This window comes from Balaenoptera ricei, chromosome 10 (genome assembly GCF_028023285.1).
Source record: "Balaenoptera ricei isolate mBalRic1 chromosome 10, mBalRic1.hap2, whole genome shotgun sequence".
Classification (NCBI taxonomy): domain Eukaryota; kingdom Metazoa; phylum Chordata; class Mammalia; order Artiodactyla; family Balaenopteridae; genus Balaenoptera; species Balaenoptera ricei.
This window is the reverse complement of record NC_082648.1, coordinates 91559587-91581118: the sequence shown is the minus strand read 5'-3', so window position 1 is coordinate 91581118 and position 21532 is coordinate 91559587. Positions and strand designations below refer to the sequence as shown.

The window sequence follows — 21532 nt, the reverse complement described above, 5'->3', positions numbered from 1 at the left end:
CTAGTTGTGGCAAGTGGGGGCCACTCTTCATCGCGGTGCGCGGGCCTCTCACTATCGCGGCCTCTCTTGTTGCGGAGCACAGGCTCCAGACGCGCAGGCTCAGTAGTTGTGGCTCACGGGCCTAGTTGCTCCGCGGCATGTGGGATCTTCCCAGACCAGGGCTCGAACCCGTGTCCCCTGCATTGGCAGGCAGATTCTCAACCACTGCGCCACCAGGGAAGCCCCGTGACCACTATTTCTGATAGGAGTTGTCAGAGGAAAGGAAACTTCTATGTTGCCAGAGTCCTAAGGCCTCATCAAGACGACCTAACCAGAGTACAATCCACTAAGCTTAATATCTGAACAGTGATGCAGGAGTTAAACAGATAGCAGTGGGGTGGGGTGGGGGGAAGGTTTGCTTCCCTACACCCCTCTGCCTCTTATCAAGCCTAACCTAGAGTCTGACCCTCCTTCTCTCCATTTGCCACAGCAGGAAAATATATGCAAGAACCTCAAAAAAGAATCAGAGAAGGAAATTCTCTTTTAGTGGCAGGTGGGCAGGGAAGATCCCCAGGGGACCTGCAGATGGAAAATGTGGAGAAACATGGCTCTACATGAACAACAGTCCCAGCTGCCATTCATTGAGCGCCTACCCTATACCAGGCACTGTGAAAAAGCACCTCACATGCATTATTTATAATCCTCACAAGGCTCTATAGGGTATGTTTATATTATTTTAGCTTTAGAGCAGTGATCTGCAACCAGGGTGATTTTGCCTCCCAGGGGATGTTTGGCAATATCTGGAGATATTTCTGGTGCCATGTCCGGGGGGCTGTTACTGCATCTAATGGGTAGAGGGAAGAAATGTTCTTAAACATCTTACAATGCACAGATCAGTCCCCACAAGAAAGAATTTAGCCCAAATGTCAATAATGCCCAGGTTGAGAAATCCTGTTTTACAGATTAGGAAACTGAGGCTCAAGGTCACAAGGCAGAGATAAGATTCCAACCCGGGTCTGTCTGACTCTAATGTCTGTGCTCATCACCCTACACTGACCTGAGTCCTTCTTTCAGAGACATCCCGCTGCATCTGTGGCCAGCTCCAAGTCTATGATGAGGCCATTTGGCATTATGTAGCCAAGGTGTTAATGTATGCTCCTTTCCTTTGATTCAGTAATTCCATTTCTGGGACTCTGTCCCAATGTTAGAATCCAAAATGCAGCAAAATCTTCATGCACAAGGATTTTCACCCAAACCTTATTTACAGGGTCCAAAATTTGACAAAGAAACAAATGTTTGAAAATCAGAGCGTGGTTAAATAAACTCTGGTATGTGATAAAACTTATGCAGTTACTAAAAATGTTTACATAGAGTGGCAATAAATGATGAAAAGCTTTGTGTTAAAATGGTAAGTGGGGAAAAAAGTGAAATTCAAAACTGTGTACAGTGTGATCAGGATTATGTTATTAAAAAATATGTTCTGAGTAAATACCAGGAGGAAAAAAAAAGCAAAATGTTGACCAAGGATTTCTCTGCCTAGTGGGACTGTGGGTGACATTCCCTTCCAACTTTTCTGTCATTTCTGAATTTTGAATTATGGCATGTGCTATTTGGTATTATCAGAATAATAAGCTTACCAAGGTGGTGTTTAAATTTCTTGTACCTTCCGTCTAGGGTCAGGTTGGGGTACACTTAATCTGTTCCAATATTGCCTCTGTTTTATGTTTTAGTTTTTTGGCCGGGAGGCATGTGGGATATTAGCTCCCCAACCAGGGATTGAACCTGCACCCCCTGCATTGGAAGGCGAAGTCTTAACCACTGGACCACCAGGGAAGTCCCCCTCTGTCTTTCTTGAAAGCACTCATAAAAAAGCTCAAAATAAGAAAAATCAAAATGGAGTGGAGATGAGAAGAGGATCCATGTTTTGGGCAGTGCATCACCCCTCAAGTTCCCCAAGACCCTGGGAAGGCTTTGGCCTTGATTGGGCTAACCATCTCCTTAGAGCATCGTTCAGCTCACGCTGCGCTTCCAGGTTCCCTGCTTTTGCTTTTGCTCTTGTTGTTTTCTCATCTTAGAGTGCCCCCCTCCCCCGCTTCATCCTCTCAACTACTGACGACCTTCAAGGCTGTGATCAAATGCCACTTCTTCCCTGGAGCCCTCCAGGATGCCACAGATCAGAATCAACTTCCCATTCCCCTGTGTACACACAACACCTGCTAATAAAGTCTAACATGTTACTTGTTTAATTCAGACGTGTTTTAAGTGCCCACACATCTACTTCCCCTACTGAGCTTCACAGGCAGAGACATGACTCATTCATTGTCCTGTTCTTGGAGGAGCAGTGTAGTGTAGTGGTTAGGGACAAGCTCTCTGGAGTTAGACTGTCTGAGTCTCCAACCTGCCACTGACTAGCTGTATGATCTTGCGTGAGTTAACTTCTTCATATATGGGGATGATTATGACCTTTGTGAATTTGTTGTGTGGATTAGATTGATAACATGTATAAAGTACCCAGCACTGGTTTCTTCATTTGAAAAATGGAGATAATAATAGTGCCTAATGCATAGTATGAAATGAAGCAATCATAAATCACTTAAAGCACCTGGAATAGGGTCTGGCACATCCTAAGTGTATAATAAGTATTCAGCACTATCTTTTACTTTGTATCATCACATCATCATCATGACCACCATCATCATCTTCATCATCAACATCTTTTCCATCATCATGACCACCATCATCATCACTTTCATTATCATCATCATCATCACCATCATTTCTATCTTCATCATCATCACATCATTATCATCATCATCATCATCGTTATCAGCCGAGTCTCTGGATCAGAGGCCGAAAGGATGTCTCTGATGAGGGCTGGCCACAGGAGACGGAATTGGCAAGGGGATTCTGTAATCACAAGCTCCATTTTAAATCCCACTCTATGTATGTGCTATCTGCTGCTTCACCTGTCAGCTTCATGAACCCAAAACAACAAATCCACTTGTCACTAGTTGCACTGAGTTTGGGTGTCTGGAGTTTGGTTCTAGGAACCTACTTGAGAACCCGCTTATAACCAGGTTTTCCAAATGTCAGCCATTTGAGAATCAGCATCATGAATTCTCACATATCTGTGTGCCGCAGGTACAATTTATTTACTTAATATTTTTCTTTAAATTGGCTCATTCTTTCACACAATAAATTCATTTTAAAAGGAAACTTCATATCAGTGCCATAAAAGGAAAACCAATATTTTTCTAGTACCCGTGAAAAATTCATAGCAATTAAAAATAGAAAGTGTTTTGCGTATCACCTACAATCATCTCCCATGCAACCCTTCGGGAAACGCTGCTCTAACCTGCCAGACTCAAGCTATCAGTGTAGCTCCCTCTAAGCCATCTTCCTGCATGCCAGTGTGATCCCCCTGAGACAAAGGGCTGCACATTCCAACATGGGCTCCTTCTGCCAAAACCTATGCTGTGACAGCACCTTCAATTCCTTCCCCGCTCTTCATCCTCGGTCAAAGACCACTTACTATATATAGTACGTTTTCAAAACCTCACACAACCCTGGGGTAGGAGGTATGATCACCCTCTTTTCACAGATCCCTGGGGATCCGAGTGATCACGTCACTTGCCCTAGGTCACACAGCAAAGATAAGGAAGCCAAGGCACTCTCCAGCATCATAAACTGTGGTTTAACTTGCCTCACTGAAACTCCTCCCCTTGAAAAAAAGAAAGACCATGTATAGCCCAGTACAAAGTAATGAGAGGAGATTTGTTTTAAAGGAGAAGGAGAGCTGGAGAAACAGGGATGGACAAGGGAAGACTGAACTCTGGGTCCAGCAGGAAACTTACCATTCATGCATTCACTCATTCATCAAATATTTATTGCATCCTACTATGTGCCAGACATTGTTCTAGGCACTGGGGATACAGTCAATGATGTTAAAAAAAAGTCTGAGCTCTTATGGGGTTTACAGGCTTGGTGAGGTGGACAGAAAATAAACAAATATATAGTATGTCAGGTGCTGCTAAGTGCTATGAAGAAAATTAAAGCAGGAAGTGTGTATAGAAAGCAGTGATGCAGGGAGGGTTAAGTGAGTGGGGCTCAGGGAGGTCCTCTCTGAGGAGGTGATATTTAAGCAGAGGCCTGAATGAAATGAGGGAGGAGCTCTGTAAAAATCAAGGGAAAAGCTTTCTAGGCAGAAGGAGGAGCAAGTGCAAAGGCCCTGTTGTGGAGTGGAACATTTGAGAAATACCAAGAGGCCAGTGGCCCACTTGACCACCTGTAAAGGTCACAAGTGCATTCTAGGGGCTGGAGGCAGCAGACCTTCTGAAAAGATCCCATTTGCATTCGAGAGACCCCCTTGTCCAAGCAATAAGGGCTGTTTTTCTTTCTGGTGACACCAAGCGGAGACAACCCAGAAACCTTTTTATGCACAGTTGTAAATTAATGGCCCCATTTTGATGAACTCATTGAGTGGGAACAACAAGTTCACAGTTTAGTGTGAAAAGAAAACAGAAAGAGGCATTTTTCAATGAAGCCCTCATTTTTTCCCCTTTAAACAGCAGAAAGTAATTACTCTAATTAATGACTGTCCAATGCAGTTTTAATTGGGAGCTTGGGGGCAAGGCAGGGAATGTCAGGCAGAAGGGCTGCAACAAGATCTTGGAGGACACAAATGTGGGATTGATGGGACCAAATGCAGAGTCGAGTTGGTACAGAGGAATGGGTAAAGAAGATGTGGTACATATATACAGTGGTATATATTACTCAGCCATAAAAAAGAACAAAATAATGCCATCTGCAGCAACATGGATGGACCTAGAGATTGTCATATTAAGTGAAGTAAGTCAGACGGAGAAAGACAAATATCATATGAAGTTGCTTATATGTGGAATCTAAAAAAAAGGGTACAAATGAACTTATTTACCAAACAGAAGTAGAGTCACAGATGTAGAAAACAAACTTATGGTTACCAGGGGATAAGGAGGGGAGGGATAAATTGGGAGATTGGGACTGACTTACACACACTACTGTATATGAAATAGATAACTAATAAGAACTTGTTGTATAGAACAGGGAACTCTACTCAATATTCTGTAATGGCCTATATGGGGGACGAACCTAAAAAAAAAAGAGTGGATGTATGTATATGTATAACTGATTCACTTTGCTGTACAAATGAAACTAACACAACATGGTAAATCAACTATACCCTGATAAAAATTAAAAAAAAAAAAAAGAAAACCAATAAAATAAAATAAAGTAGCCTTAACTTCTGTTCTCTCAAAAAAGAAATGAGAATAGCCAGAGCCTCTGCTTTCCTTATGGCCTCAATGGAGGAGACGGGACAGACCAGCTTCCCCCAGACCTACTCCTGACCTGGTTCAGGTAAGAAGACCCGGTCTGCCCACCAGACTCTAAGCATTGCCTTGCGAATTTCCTCGGGCTCACAGTTAAGAATCACCAGGCCTGTGTCAGTTTGTGGACCTTTGTGGTCTCCTGATTTAGCTTCTCATTCAAATAATTTGACATACAGAGATTCAGCTCTAGTTCTCTGAGTTCAAAATTCAGTTCAATAGAGTATTTAATATTTGATAAGAGTTTCATTAAGAGTTCCCCTCCCCTGTAGCATTTTCTTCAGCTTTTGTTTCACAGACTAGTTCACTGTGGGTCATTCATGTATTTATTTGACATTCAACAGATATTTCCTAAGCTACAGGCGATGTGTTAGGTGCTTAGAATGCAAAGCTGAACTGGATGCAGAAAAGTAGAAAAAGAAAAACGGTTTGAAATGTGACTCTGCCACTTCCTAGCTGTGTGGCTCTGGGCAAAACATTTATCCTTCCAGGTCTTAGTTTTCTTATCTATGAAATGAGAATAAAAATACCTTTAATATATTTAAAGCACTTGGCATGCAGTAGGTGGTCCGGAAGTAGCGGATATATTTTCACCCCAAGCCATAACAGGCTGGACAAAGAAAGTGCTCTGGACATCACCACTGAGCAAGACAGTTCTGGATTCTAATAAGATGCCCTGAGGATAGAAGCAGGGGGTATACAGGCAGAAGTCTCAGCGGGCAGGGGGGTCCTGCCATCTAGGTGCTGGTGAAATACTAGGTAACCTTTGTGAATTCTCACGTCTCCAGTTTAGTTTTGAGGAGAGCATCCCCAATACATCCTACAGAGCAAGCTGCGATCCTCAGACCTGGAAGGAACACAGATCTGACAAACATGATGATCTTACAGAGGCGGGCTCTCATTCCACCTGTATCATGTAGAAACACCTGGGCTTCCCCCAGAGACAGGGAGTCACGCCTAGTGGTGGAAGCTCTGCCTTGAGAGCTGGACTCAATTGCAGCCGTCAGCTCACAGGTGTGGTTGATCTTAGACAAGTTGTTTGTCCCCTTCCTGCCTCCATGCCCACATCTATGTGGATAATAATGGTTACATTGGAAATAGCTCATGTAGATTTTTCATAGATCACCAGGTCAACAGCATCAGGGGCTGCTATTATTATTGTTGGCTATGAAGAAGGCCATAGTCAGGGGCTCTGCCCTCAACCCTGAACAGCCTGGTTCAAGAAGAGCAGGGATGGCTGGGAACGAACTCTTTCCATCTAGCCTTTGCTGCAACAACAGTGGTTTCTGGAATCCACACTGGCAGAGTAACCTTTGAATATGAAGAACAGCTCTCTATGTACACAGAGAGAACAAGGCTGTATTGATTCAGACCACAGAGCAAGCCAGTCTAAATTATAGTCAGATCAGAAAAGAAGGCAATTTTATTACCTTCTGTCGCCGATGTGGCTGATCAACGTGCTACTGCGCACACGTTCTACAGGGCTGACTTAATGAACGTAGGGAACCTATTCGTAATTAGCAGCACCCATCTGTGTGCCAACAATTCATATGTGAAAGTCAACATTCAACGAAAATGACAGCATTTAATTTACAGAGCAAACTGTCCTTAGAGACAATTTACGTGGCAAGCCACTCCTGCATGCTGCCTGCTTAGGTGAAGTGCAGATTTGTTTAGCAAATCCTTTCCTCCAAGAGAAGAACTGGATTTGAGCAGGGCCCCAGCCCAGGTGCTAGGAGGGGCCCTTAAAATATCGCAGGACAAACTTTTGAGACCCCAGCGAAGAATGCGTGGGGACCTCTTCCTAGGTTGCGCCCACACAGACATGAACCAACCCTGTAGCCAGATTCGGCCTTTCCAAGGTCACGGGCATGTCTTGGAAATTTGCAGAGTCCCAAACAGTATGGCATTTCTTCTTTGAGATGTTTCCCCAAGGGAGCTGCTTGGACCGCCTACATCTGAATCCCTGGGGAGCTGTTAAAATGCAGACTTTTCCTTATCCCGTTCCAATTGTTGCAGATATCTCAAAATATCCTTCACACACATCACCACCTCAAAATAATGGGTCATCAGAGCTGCTGCTAGATCTTGTTTTATAATGTTCTAATAAAAAAGGCATAGAATTACTGTATCACAGTTTAGGTAAAAATATATTGATAACTATATTTTAATATAATTAGCTTCCTTTATAAACTTATACACTTTATTTTTTGCATTTAAAAATATTATTCTGGGGGCTTCCCTGGTGGCGCAGTGGTTGAGAATCTGCCTGCTAATGCAGGGGACACGGGTTCGAACCCTGGTCTGGGAAGATCCCACATGCCGTGGAGCAACTAGGCCCGTGAGCCACAACTACTGAGCCTGCGCGTCTGGAGCCTGTGCTCCGCAACAAGAGAGGCCGCGATAGTGAGAGGCCCGCGCACCGCGATGAAGAGCGGCCCCCGCTTGCCACAACTAGAGAAAGCCCTCGCACAGAAACGAAGACCCAACACAGCCAAAAATAAATTAATTAATTAATAAATTAAAAAAAAATTATTCTGAGGCAGGGTCCATAAGCTTCATCAGATTGCCAAAGGGGTCCATGGCAAAAGTTTAAGAACAATCATACAACTGACCAGTGGCTGGAAGACCCTGTAATCGGAGGCATCTTATGACTTCAGGGGTTTGATGGGAATGCAAGCACAGTTTCCAAGTTCAGGGGCCAGGGAAGTAACTCTAGTGACCATAAGGACACCCCATGGCTTGAATCGGCTACTGCTTCCCTTTTCAGAGGTGCATGTCGTATACTCAAGGGTGGATGCTTGTCCCGGGTGTACAGGGAATTTTGGGGAAGAGGCACAAGTTGCTTTATGGGTCCTGAATTCTTTTATAGTTCAGAATTTTCTAGAATATCACACCAACTCATAATTTAACATACTCTAGCATTTCTGAGATCAATGCTCCAGTTCCATCCAGAACTAACACACGGCTATGTCATTTGACAATCAACTGGATCATAAGTAAATAGTTTGATTTTCCTCTGGTTGGCCAGACTCAGAAAGCACAGTCCCGAATTAGGGGATATACAAGCACAGCAATCATTGCTCAAACTTGGGACACCCCAGCCTTCTTCTCTCCACCTTTCTGCCCCTTTCTCTCTCTCTCTCTCTCTCTCTCCCTCTCCCCATGTCTCGCTGTCTCTCTCTCTCTGTCTCTGTCTCTCTCTCTTTTCTTCTTCATATTTCCTGAGGGCCTACTATGTGTCAAGCAGCATTCTTGGTGTTGAGGTTACAACAACAAACAAAACAAATATGTGTACTCTCCATGAAAAAATATTCTAGTAGCGGGAAACAGACAATTAAAAAAAATTAATGAGTAAACTATAGAGTGTGACTAGGGGAAGGAGGGAGGGGAATGATTGCTAATGGTTATCAGGTTTCTTGTTGGGGTGATGAAAATGTTCTAAAATTGACTGTGGTTATGTTTGTATAGCTTGGTAAATATACTAAAAGCCACTGAATGATGATATACTTTAAGTAGGTGAACTGGATATGAATTCTACCTCAGTGGAGCTGTTATTGAAAAACAAACAAAAAAAAATAGAGTATGTCATAGGGTAACAGCTGGGAAGAAAGGTAAAGCAGTGAAGAGGGATTAGGGTCCTCAGGGTGCTATAATTTAAAATAGGGTGGTTAGGGAAAGCTTCATTAAGGGGTAACATTTGGGTGAGACTTGAAGATAACGAGGGAGCAAGCTATGTGGATATCTGGAGGATGAGGGTGGTTCAGGAAGAAGGAACAGTACGTTCAAAGGCCCTAAGGTATGCCTGCTATGTCCAAGGAACAACAGGGGCCATTGTGGCTGAGTTAAGCGGGCCTTGGGAGAGAGTGGAAGATGTCTGAGGAACACAGGTGGGCGAGCCTGGACGTAATTCTGAGGACTTTGGCCTTTCCTATGGATCAGATGCGGAGCCAGTGGAGGATTCTGAATAGAGGAGAGATGTGATCCCACTGTAGAAATTAATAGCATTTGCAGGATTTACTGTGTGCCAGGCACCGTGATGAACCCCTTTATGGGCATTAGCTTGCTAAATCGCCACAACTATTGAGTATTATCATTTTCTCTATTTTATAGAAAAGGAAATTGAGGCTCAGAAAAGGGTAGGAACTTGACATCAGAGGCCGAGCCAGGAACTTTACCAGTCTGCCTGATTCCAGAGCTGCTGTCTTCGCCACGGCCATCAGCACAGGTGTGTGTACACAGCAGGTGCTCAATAAAAGGAATCCCCTGGCTGGTTACAAAGCACTGCCCTAAGGGCAGCCGGTCGCTTGGGAACAGAGAGGGTGAGAGAACCAGCGTCCACTTACTCAGTTCCGCGATGCTGCCCACGCGGGTGGCCAACAAGGATTGCTCGATGGTCCTCAGCTCGGACTGGCTGAACATGGGCAGCTCTCCCGGTTTGCTGGTCCGCTGCGGGTCTCGGTGAAGGTTCAGGCTGTCTGGCAGGCAGAGTACCCCTGTGGTTGGTGGGGAGAGAGAGTGAAAGGAAAATAGATTGTTATTGTTCAGTTAACCAAAGGAGGGGCGCAAAACCTTGCACAGCCTCAAACCGCACCAGGGCTGGTATCGCAAAGCCAACATGGGAACCAAGGCTCTGAATCCTCTTAGAAACGATGTCTAGCTCTTTTAAAAGGTCTTTTGCTGATTTTAACAAACATGGTGGCATTCGTCTGTATGCACACATTTCCAAAGGACACAAAAGAAAATCATTTCCTCAGACCTGGCAGGGATTCCTTCCACGCAGAGAATCCAGCGGTCACTGTCCCACTCTCTGTCCCAGAGGCAGCTGCCGCCCCGAGCGCCCTGGAGGAAGTCTCTGCAGGGATTCTTCTGAGAGCTTGCTTTACGTGCCCAGCAAATTTAACTCTGGGTGGCTGGGCTGTTATCTGTTAGACAAGGCCCTGGCTTTCTCCGTAGAGCCATACGTCAGGAGGTGAAAAGTCCCCATGGACTTTTGTAACTTGTATGGTGAATACTTATGGGAAATCCCTGGAATCCAATGATTTTCATCCCGTCCTTTCCATTCCACGAACATTTAGCGAGAACCTGAGAACTTACTTTGGCTGATTATTCAGAAATAATCACTGTTCCCATATCCTCCCCAGCCTCCATAGGCAGAGTGTGCTTTCTTGCTCCTTGACTTTGGGCTTGACGAACTTTGACCAAAGGTATAGTAAGAGACATGATGGAACCAAAGGCCTGAAAAGCACCTGTGTGGCTGAACTTGTTCTTTCGTGTTTTTGCCCTTGTTATGAGAAAAACACACCCTGGTTAGCCTGCTGGTCTAAGAAAGGTGAGAGACAGAGCCAATCCAGTAACAATCTGCAGCTTAGAGCCGCCCCACAAAAGCAAATGCTAATTTAATATGTCACTGGGGTTATTTGCTACTCAGCATTATTGTGGTGATAACTAACAGATACACCTACCAAGTGTCAATCACTGAGGAGACAATGAACAAGGCAGGCATTGTGCTAAGTTAGGGGCTGAGGATAACAGTGATGGACAGAATACACATACTCCCTGTTCTCAATGGGCTCACAGTCTAAGTGAAGGAGATGGACTGTTACACACATAACCACAAAGCCAAATGACACATGCTCTATGGTAGGAGAAGATGAGGAATAAAGGGATATCTTAGTAGGGACCTGAACAAAAGTAGCTGTCAATAAGTAGGAAGCACTTATTGAGTGCCTACAGTATTCCCAATCCTGCTAGGAGATGGAAAAGAAGCAGAAGACGTATTCAAGGATAAACTCACTGGAGAAACAAGACTGCCAGTGACAAAACAACTGGGGTACAATAAAGCAGTATCAATATACAGGTGCTGAATTATTTAAGCCAACTGTCAGGGTGAGGGGAAAGACAGAACGCAAAGGTCAAAATTCAAGTCCACAAAGCACAGAGCTGATCTCCCTGTGCTATGCGGCTGCTTCCCACTAGCTATCTATTTTACATTTGGTAGTGCTATGTGACCACCTAGAGGGGTGGGATAGGGAGGGTGGGAGGGAGGGAGACGCAAGAGGGAAGAGATATGGGGATATATATATATGTATAACTGATTCACTTTGTAATAAAGCAGAAACTAACACACCATTGTAAAGCAATTATACTCCAATAAAGATGTTTAAAAAAAAAAAATTCAAGTCCACTTCTCACCCTGCTCGAAACACAAAAGCTCAGCAAACAAAGTCTCCTCTGGGACGGAGTGAGAGAGTAGCACTGACATGTATACACTACCAAATGTAAAATAGATAGCTAGTGGGAAGCAGCTGCATAACACAGGGAGCTCAGCTCGGTGCTTTGTGTCCACCTAAAGGGGTGGGATAGGGAGGGTGGGAGGGAGACGTAAGAGGGAGGGGATATGGGGATATATGTGTACTTATAGCTGAATCACTTTGTTATACAGCAGAAACTAACACACCATTGGAAAGCAATTATACTCCAATAAAGATGGTAAAAAAAAAAAAAACCAAGGGCTTCTCCTTTGAAGATGGACAGGCGTGAGATGGCACCCATCACACACCTCCTCTGGCCCCTGCTGTCTAATTAGTGGCTCCAGCCACACTGAACCAGTCACTTGTTCTGAATGTTTCACCTTCACACCTAACAGGCTGACACAGTGGAGAAGGCAACCATAGTAGATTTTTTTTAATGAATAATGAATAAATGGATGAAAAATGCAAATGACCATTAGATTTTAATGTTCCTATAATCAGGAAGCTGGTCAAGTTACTGAGATTGTTCTCTAACCATTGTTTTTCAAAAATTTTAGACTCAATAAGAATGTATTTTACTAATTAAACTTAAAAGCTTTTGCACAGCAAAGGAAACCATACACAAGACAAAAATGGGAGAAAATGCAAATGTTTTCTCCCCTCAGAATGGGAGAAAACATTTGCAAACGAAGCAACTGACAAAGGATTAATCTCTAAAATATACAAACAGCTCATGCTGCTCAATATCAAAAAAACAAACAGCCCAATCCAAAAATGGGCAGAAGACCTAAATAGACATTTCTCCAAAGAAGACATACAGATGGTCAACAAGGATATGAAAAGATGCTCAATATCACTAATTATTAGAGAAATGCAAATTAAAACTACAATGAGATATCACCTCACCCTGGTCAGAAAGGCCATCATCACAAAATCTACAAACAATAAATGCTGGAGTGGGTGTGTAGAAAAGGGAACCCTCTTGCACTGTTGGTGGGAATGTAAATTGGTACAGCCACTATGGAGAACAGTATGGAGGTTCCTTAAAAATCTAAAAATAGAATTACCATATGACACAGCAATCTGACTACTGGGCATATACCCTGAGAAAACCGTAATTCAAAAACACATGCACCCCAATGTTCATTGCAGCACTATTTACAATAGCCAGGACATGGAAACAACCTAAATGTCCATCAACAGAGGAATGGATAAAGAAGATGTGGTACACATATACAATGGAATATTACTCAGTCATAAAAAGGAACGAAATTGGGTCATTTGTAGAGACGTAGATGGACCTAGAGACTGTCATACAAAGTGAAGTAAGTCAGAAAGAGAAAAATAAATATCGTATATTAACGTATATATGTGGAATCTGAAAAAATTGGTATAGACAATCTTATTTACAAAGCAGAAATAGAGACACAGACGTAGAGAACAAATGTATGGATACCAAGGGGGAAAGGGGTGGTGGTGGGATGAATTGGGAGATTGGGATTGATATAGTATATACACTATTGATACAGTATATACACTTCTGACACTATGCATAAAATAGATAACTAATCAGAACCTACTGTATAGCACAGGGAACTCTACTCAGTGCTCTGTGGTGACCTAAATGGGAAGGAAATCCAAAAAAGAGGGGATATATGTATACATATAGTGGATTCACTTTGCTGTACAGTAGAAACTAACACAACACTGCAAAGCAACTATACTCCAATAAAAATTTTTAAAAACTACAAAAAAAAGAATGTATTTTACATCATGACCCAGTACACACACACATACACCATCGCCACCACCACTACTACACACACTTTTCATGTTTTCCGTGAAAAAAGTTCATGAAAAATAACACTGATCCTTACTATGTATGAGGCACTCTCAATTTTTATTCTTTTCACTCTTCACTTCTTTTCTATCTTATCAATAAAAAATGCTGTCTGCAGCACCAAAAGTGATTTCATGGTCCACTAGTGGGTCATGACTGGCAGTTTGAAAAACACTGTGGGCTGGGCCAGTTCACAAGTTGGCATTAATTGGACAATACAGATTGACGATTTACTGGACACTACTTAGCTCTGGGCCAGGCTCCACACGGGACGCAGAGATGGCTGAGAGGCGATCTCTGCACTTCAGGAACCCTCAGCTTTTCAGGAAAGACAAGACCTTCACAGAAATGCCCACCATCCAAGGCTGGTCTCCTGCCTGTCCTTTTCTCTTAACAGCTGAGTCATCACCCCCGATTACCCCAGGCAGGGACGCCCTGAGTCATCTTTGTTTCCTCCTGCTTGCTCACCTGCCCAGACATCTGGTCAGAGGCCAAGGCAAGTAGCCGTTGCCATGGCAATGAATGTTGGGCCAATCCCTCATCTGAGGCCTCTGACGTTCCTGACTCTTAATTCAGAGATTTACTACCCTTAACAGTGCTCACGGCAAATGACACCAGATGACCACGACCCAGTGTGACAAGTGACCCAACGTTCAGGGGATGAGGGCCTCCGCTGGGGGACGGGGTGGTGATCAGGGGCTTCACAGCAAAGGAGACCTGCGAGTGAGCCCTGAATGTCAGGGAGGATGAAGTACAAATGGCCCTGACATGTGCTCACAGGATTGCTTTCTCGGTAATTGTATTATGTGCAGCAAGTTCTTATCCCAGGCTTGTATCTGAGACATTGCTTCACATGTTGGTTGAGGCACAAGCAAACGGGTCTTGGAGTCTGGAACCCAGAGCTTCAGTCCTGGCTCTGCCACTTCCCACCCATGTTTAACCTTGGGCAGGTCACAGAGCCTCTCTGGACCTCAGTTTCCTCTTCTGTGAAATGGGAATGATAGGAATGGCCTTGCCTCCCTCACGGCGCTGCTGCGGGTGGGGATGAAGTGAGACAATGTGTACTAAAGAACTTACTTTGCATGTGCTGAGCAATAGTATGTGCTTGACATATGTTAACTGAGATGAAAGTCAGTTACTGTGTATAAGCCCAGCTTTGGACTACTTTATGCTTCATCATAAGAATAAATAATTTCCCTCAGAATTATTCCTCCTTCTTTTAGAGGGTTATGAAATTTAAATGTGAAAATATAATTATTCCAAGAAGCTTTGAAAGCTAGAGCACTATGATTTGGGAAATCTATAATGAACCTATTATGCAAAGGTTATATACCAGGGTTTTCCTTTTTTTTCTTTTCTTTTGTTTTGAGGACTTTATATGGGGTACACACATAAACTAGAGTCATTTTTTTTTTGTATAAAAATCAACTAGGTCATTAAGAAGATCCCAGTATCATATTTTAGTGTTAGCTGCAGGCCTCCGTTTTGGACCACTCATCAATTTCCATTACTGGAGCCAAGGACAGCCACAGCCTGGTGATTAAGACTCAAGTTTAAAAACAGGGGGAACCTAAGGTTCAAATATGACCTTGGACCTAAAGGAAATAATTCCCCTGGAGAGCAGGTGATCACAGGGGAGGGTCCACTATGTTGAAGGGGTCATGGCCTTACTGAAATCTATTACTTTGGGATGGGTTGTACATTGTCTAAGGGAAAATCCATTCACATTTTCAAAGGGGTTGGCCAGTGCTAAAAGAGGATGAACCAATGCCTTTGAATGTCCACATTTCCAGCCATAACCAACCTGGGACTGACTGGCTGTAGGTGGGACAGAGGGACCAGGCATGACCATGGGCTCTTGAAAGAGCCAGGCTCCAATCCTGCCCCAGTCCCATGGGCAACCTGGACAAAGCACTTCCCAGATTCCCAGTCAGCTTCTGTGTCTGCAAAGAGGGGTTAAAATATCTACTGCATCAGTTTATTGCAGTGATTAAACCAGATAAATATTTAAGGCCTCCAGCCTATAGTAAGCGTCTACTAAATGGCCTGTTCCCACAAATGTGCAGTTTTGTTTATTTAATGTCTGGATTCAAATAGTCTTGCAGATCATCTTTCCAAAACCTTGTGCGACTGGAGACAGACAACTTTTTGGTTAGGGCATTTAGAACAGAAAATATGAAAACCGCTCCTCTGGGTGGGCCCCTGGACCAACCACATCTGGCATTCTGTCTCCGATGGGGCGATCAGGGCAATTCTGCCTCCCTGAATGCCCACCTTCCTATACGATTGGATGGCTCCTTGGCAAATATAACCACACCATCCTTTTTCTCCTCTCAGCTTTTCTCTGTGTCTCCATGCTATCACTGGACTAGGATGCTATTTACCCACCGAGAGAAAACCAAATAAGACAGCCATCAGCACTCATCCATTCTCCCCTTGATGTTGATGGTGGTGATGGAGGAGGAGGAGGCTACGTAGGTCTTGGCACCCTGGACCCAGGCTGGGCTTCTGCCTTGCCTGTGTCTGGCTGTGAGAAGGGAACAGACTCTCCTACGTCCTGCTTGCCAGGCTAGGCTTTGTTTTCTGCTAAGTTATCCCCAGAATTTAAAGTGGAGCGTCCTGGCACCAGTCCCAGCTTTAAGAAATGGGAAGGAAGCAGCTGGGATGCAGCAGACCAGCCCTCGAACTGGCACCGGACAGACCTGGCTGGGTTCAGATTCCCGCCTTGCCGTCTCCCAGCTGTGTGGCCTGGGGCTTGCGACTTGGCTCTCTGAGCCTCTGTTTCTCCCTCTGTAACATGTTTGATACTATCTACCTCCTAGCATGGTTGGGAGGCTGTAAGGGGATAATCTGCATGGACAACCTGTCACAAAAAAGGGGGTCGATAAATGTTTGCTAATAATCCAAGTGAAGTTCTTTGAAGGTAAAGATTTAGAAATTCAATAACACGGTGCCAGAGTGTTTTCTTTTACTGTTCAGTTTATTAAGAAACAAGATAGGAAGTTATCAGATTTTTTAAAATGTTTGTACAAGCAGCTTGGAAATTCCTTTTTATTTTAAGAGACTTGGCAGTGGGAAACAAATTCAGGACTGGCTTGGCAACCACATTCATCTGTGAGAGGCATGCCGTACTCCAATTAGGATACATCCAGACCATGGTTCATTTCCGTGCCCCGCCCCATAATGAATTATGTTCAAAGGGAAAGTTCTTAGGAAGTCTGAAGCCAAACCATCAAAAGAAATAAGAGGTAGAAAACACAAAGATGGAGAATTTTCAGGAATGGGTTCAATAACATGCCCATCCGTGGAGGCTGACGTACACAGGGGGAATAAGCATGCCAACCTTAAAAGAATATGAAGATATCTATGGACCATTCATTCATTCAACCACCAATACTGAGCACCATGAAGACAGTAGGACACATTTCTGTTCTCAAAGACTCCCGGTTGGCAGGGGAGACAGAGCCCCCACCAGCTGAACCACTGCGGGAGAAACGCCAGAGCAGAGGTGTGCATGAAGTCCCCGTGGAGTGCAGGGGGTGAACACAAGTTGGCCTGGGAGCTTCAGGGCAGCTTCCCAGGGGAGCTTAGGGGACCTGGGGATGCCTTACAGCAGAGTTGAAAGAGTGTGGATTCTGGAGCCTGAATGAACGTTCAGGTTGAATTGCATCTGAGCTACTTCACAGCAATGGTGCCCAGGGATGCTATTTAGCCTCCCTGGACCTCCGTTTCCTTGTGAATAATACGGGAATGGTCATTGTACAATCCTTATAAGGCCACTGGAAGATCAAATGAGTTAATATATGTAAATCTTGGACCCTATAAATAGCTCAACAAATGTGATCATGATTATAAAGATGATGATAATTAGAGAAGGACATTCCAAGGAAAAGCAAAGGCCCAGAGGTATGTGCTTTGCATATAATAGTGGCTGGAACAGAGGGTACAAGAGGGTGCAGAAGTTGGGAGAAGGGGCTGGACCGGGAGGCAGGGGTGGACCATTGAGGGCATTGGGCCAAAACAAGTTTGGACTTGAAAACTAAACCTTTACCTTCCAGCTACCCTGTTTCTCTCTCTTCCCTTTTCTCAGCTGAAATTCTAAAAAGAGTGGTTGACACCCACGATGTCCATTTCTTCCTCTCCCTCATCTCTATACCTATTATCTCCATTTCTGACGGGTGCCCAGCAAGTTCATGTTCATCCTTCAAGGCCCAACTCAAATGCCACTTTTGAGATCTCAAGACTCAAAGAAGTTCCTGTTCTTAGGAAGCTCTCAGTCCAGAGAGGAAATCCTGAGACAGTAAGAAAACTGTACCCGGTGTGCATGCTGGGCACTGAGGCAGAGAGGCAGGGACAAGGTGGGGATGGGGGGGCCGGTCACGAAGGAGGAAGTAGTCCAAGGTGACCCCACACGCGGCCCTCCCCACGTGAGCCAGATACAGCCAGCTTTCCCTCGCAGTCAGCTCAGGAGTGAAGGGGACTAATTAAAGTCTAGGTCAGGGAGTGTCAGCCTTTAGAGCAGGGCACAGAGGCAGCCATGATGTTATTAAGGCATTGTACATGGTGCGTGGCACACAGGGACACTGGGGCGATGGTGCGGCTCTAACACTGATGGCATAAATAAGAAAAGCTGCAGAAAAAACAAAGGGAAAATACTCTGTTCATTCATTCATTCAGTGAGGATTAGCTGAGCGCCTACTAGGTGCTAGGTACGGTTCTAGGTACTGAGGATCCAGTAGCAAAATACTGGAAATCCTTGCCATCTTGGTATGTGTGTTCCAAATACATAATTAGAATATGTAGCCAGCTGGGTGGTAAGTGCCATGGAGAAAAACAGAGCAGGAAAGGAGGATGGGGAGTGCTGGGTGGGGTAGCGGGGTCACATGGAGAAGGGGACATTCAAAGAGAGACTTGAAGGAAGTGAGCCTGGGAGCAGGGCTGATATCTTGGGGGAAGAGCAGGGGGGATGTGAGGGCAAAGGTCTGAGGGGGTGGGTTTGGCTTGGAGGAAGGAACAGAGAAAGTGAGGGGAAAGCAGTAGGCGATAAGGCCAGAGAAGTGATGAAGGCAGACTGGGTGCAGTCTCGTAGGCGACTCTGGACTTCAGCTTTTACTCTGAGCAAGATGGGAGCCACTGGAGGGTTTGGAGTTGAGGAGGGATGTGACCTGACCTTTTCTGAGGGTCACTCCAGCTGGTGGGTTGAGAACAGACTGTAGGGAGTGGCCAGGGCAGAACCAGAGTAGTTATGGTGGAGATGCTAGAAAGTGAAGGAGGGGAGTTCCCTGGCGGTCCAGTGGTTGAGACTTCAGCCTTCCAACGCAGGGGGTGCAGGTTCAATCCCTGGTCGGGGAGCTAAGATCCCACATGCCTTGCGGCCAAAAATACCAAAACATAAAACAGAAGCAGTATTGTAACAAATTCAATAAAGACTTAAAAAATGGTCCACATCAAAAAAAAAATCTTAAAAAAAAAAAAGGAGAAGTGAAGGAAAAGCTGATGGAGTTGCCAATTGGGTGTAAGGTGTAAGAAAAAGAGGCAAGAACAAGTCCAAGGTTTTTGACTTACATGATTGAAAGGAGGGGTTTACCATTTACTGAAATAGGGAACCTTGCAGGAGGGTCAAGTTTGGGGTAAAGATCAGGAGTTCAGCTCTGCTTATGTTTAACTTGAGACACCCACTGGACACCCACATGGAGATGCTGTACAGGCTTTCCTGCTCTCTCTCCTGACCTCCCATGATGTAAAGCCTCGTCATGTAAGCCCCACTGTGGTTTGTGCTTTCCCCCCTCTCTTTCCTCTTCCCTGTCACTAGCAAGCACAGTTAAATATCCTTACAAGATTGTTGGTTACTTCCTGTGCCCTCCCTCCTCTCCCAGCGTTCTGTCTTTATTGCATTATCCTTGCAAATTTCCCCATAGAGTTCTGAGCTACATCCATCTCGCAGGGGCTTAAGAGGAGAGAGAAAGACTCAATTTCCCAGTTTTCTAATCTCTGCAGTGAAGTGCACCTGGGGCTCTGCAGGGCTTGTGAGTTTCTGCTTCAGTCCCTGACTTCTCCTAAGAGGTATTTTCCACCTCCAGCTAGGTCTTGGGTAGCTGTGGAAATGTCAGAGGTTGATCAGATTTTGAAGATCATCTGGCTCCCAGGACCATGGACTGTGGCCATTTGGGAGTTCTCTGAAAAGCATCTGTCTCCCTTGTTTACCAGTGTTATATAGCAGTGACACTCGTGGGCATAGTTTCATGTGGTGGTGATAAAACTCAGCACCGGGTGCTACTGACAGGGAAGCTGTGTGTTAGAGTATTTTGAGTGAAAAACTAGTCTTTGACATTTCAATTAACACATGGCAACAGGCCAGAGTAAAAGAATGAGGAGACAGCTTTTTGGACGATGGAGACTTTCTTGCTCTACATCAAGGTGGCCATGCATCTTCTTCTTGAATACTTATAATTTAAATGCATTAATCAGTTCATCCATTCCATCATTCATTTATCCATCCATCCGAACTTCCACTTTTATTTTTTTTATTTTTTTAACATCTTTATTAGAGTATAATTGCTTTACAATGGTGTGTTAGTTTCTGCTTTATAACAAAGTGAATCAGTTATACATATACATATATCCCCATATCTCTTCCCTCTTGCATCTCCCTCCCTCCCACCCTCCCTATCCCAACCCTCTAGGTGGTCACAAAGCACGGAGCTGATCTCCCGCTGCTATGCAGCTGCTTCCCACTAGCTATCTATTTTATGTTTGGTAGTGCATATATGTCCATGCCACTCTCTCACTTTGTCCCAGCTTACCCTTCCCCCTCCCCGTATCCTCAAGGCCATTCTCTAGTAGGTCTGCATCTTTATTCCCGTCTTGCCCCTAGGTTTTTCTGACCATTTTTTTTCTTTCTTTTTTTTTTTTTTAGACTCCATATATATGTCTTAGCATACGGTATTTGTTTTTCTCTTTCTGACTTATTTCACTCTATATGACAGTATCTAGGTCCATCCACCTCACCACAAATAATTCAGTTTCGTTCCTCTTTATGGCTGAGTAATATTCCATTCTATATATGTGCCACATCTTCTTGATCCATTCATCTGTCGATGGACACTTAGGTTGCTTCCATGTCCTGGCTATTGTAAATAGAGATGCAATGAACATTTTGGTACATGACTCTTTTTGAATTATGGTTTTCTCAGGGTATATGACCAGTAGTGGGATTGCTGGGTCGTATGGTAGGTCTATTCTTAGTTTTTTAAGGAACCTCCATACTGTTCTCCATAGTGGCTCTATCAATTTACATTCCCACCAACAGTGCAAGAGGGTTCCCGTTTCTCCACACCCTCTCCAGCATTTTTTGTTTGTAGATTTTTTGATGATGGCCATTCTGACCGGTGTGAGATGATATCTCATTGTAGTTTTGATTTGCATTTCTCTAATGCTTAATGATGTTGAGCATTCTTTCATGTGTTTGTTGGCAATCTGTATATCTTCTTTGGAGAAATGTCTATTTAGGTCTTTTGCCCATTTTTTGATTGGGTTGTTTGTTTTTTTGATATTGAGCTGCATGAGTTGCTTGTATGTTTTGGAGATTAATCCTTTGTCAGTTGCTTCATTTGCAAATATTTTCTCCCATTCTGAGGGTTGTCTTTTCGTCTTGTTTATGGTTTCCTTTGCTGTGCAAAAGCTTTTAAGTTTCATTAGGTCCCATTTGTTTATTTTTGTTTTTATTTCCATTTCTCTAAGAGGTGGGTCAAAAAGAATCTTGCTGTGATTTATGTCATACAGTGTTCTGCCTATGTTTTCCTCTAAGAGTTTGATGGTGTCTGGCCTTACATTTAGGTCTTTAATCCATTTTGAGTTTATTTTTGTGTATGGTGTTAGGGAATGTTCTAATTTCATTCTTTTACATGGAGCTGTCCAGTTTTCCCAGCACCACTTATTGAAGAGGCTGTCTTTTCTCCACTGTATATTCTTGCCTCCTTTATCAAAGATAAAGTGACCATATGTGCATGGGTTTATCTCTGGGCTTTCTATCCTGTTCCATTGATCTATATTTCTGTTTTTGTGCCAGTACCATACTGTCTTGATTACTGTAGCTT

The 21532-nt window shown here is 44.0% G+C and overlaps 1 protein-coding gene across 2 annotated transcripts in view; it reads right to left on the bottom strand.

Annotated features, from left to right (window-relative positions):
• ABTB3 (ankyrin repeat and BTB domain containing 3) overlaps positions 1-21532 on the bottom strand; it is a 307345-nt gene that overhangs the window by 111151 nt on the left and 174662 nt on the right. For both annotated transcript variants that reach the window (XM_059936832.1, XM_059936833.1), the window contains exon 2: positions 9689-9838. In XM_059936832.1, the coding sequence (XP_059792815.1) occupies positions 9689-9838 (150 nt within the window). The remainder of the gene's footprint in view (positions 1-9688; positions 9839-21532) is intronic.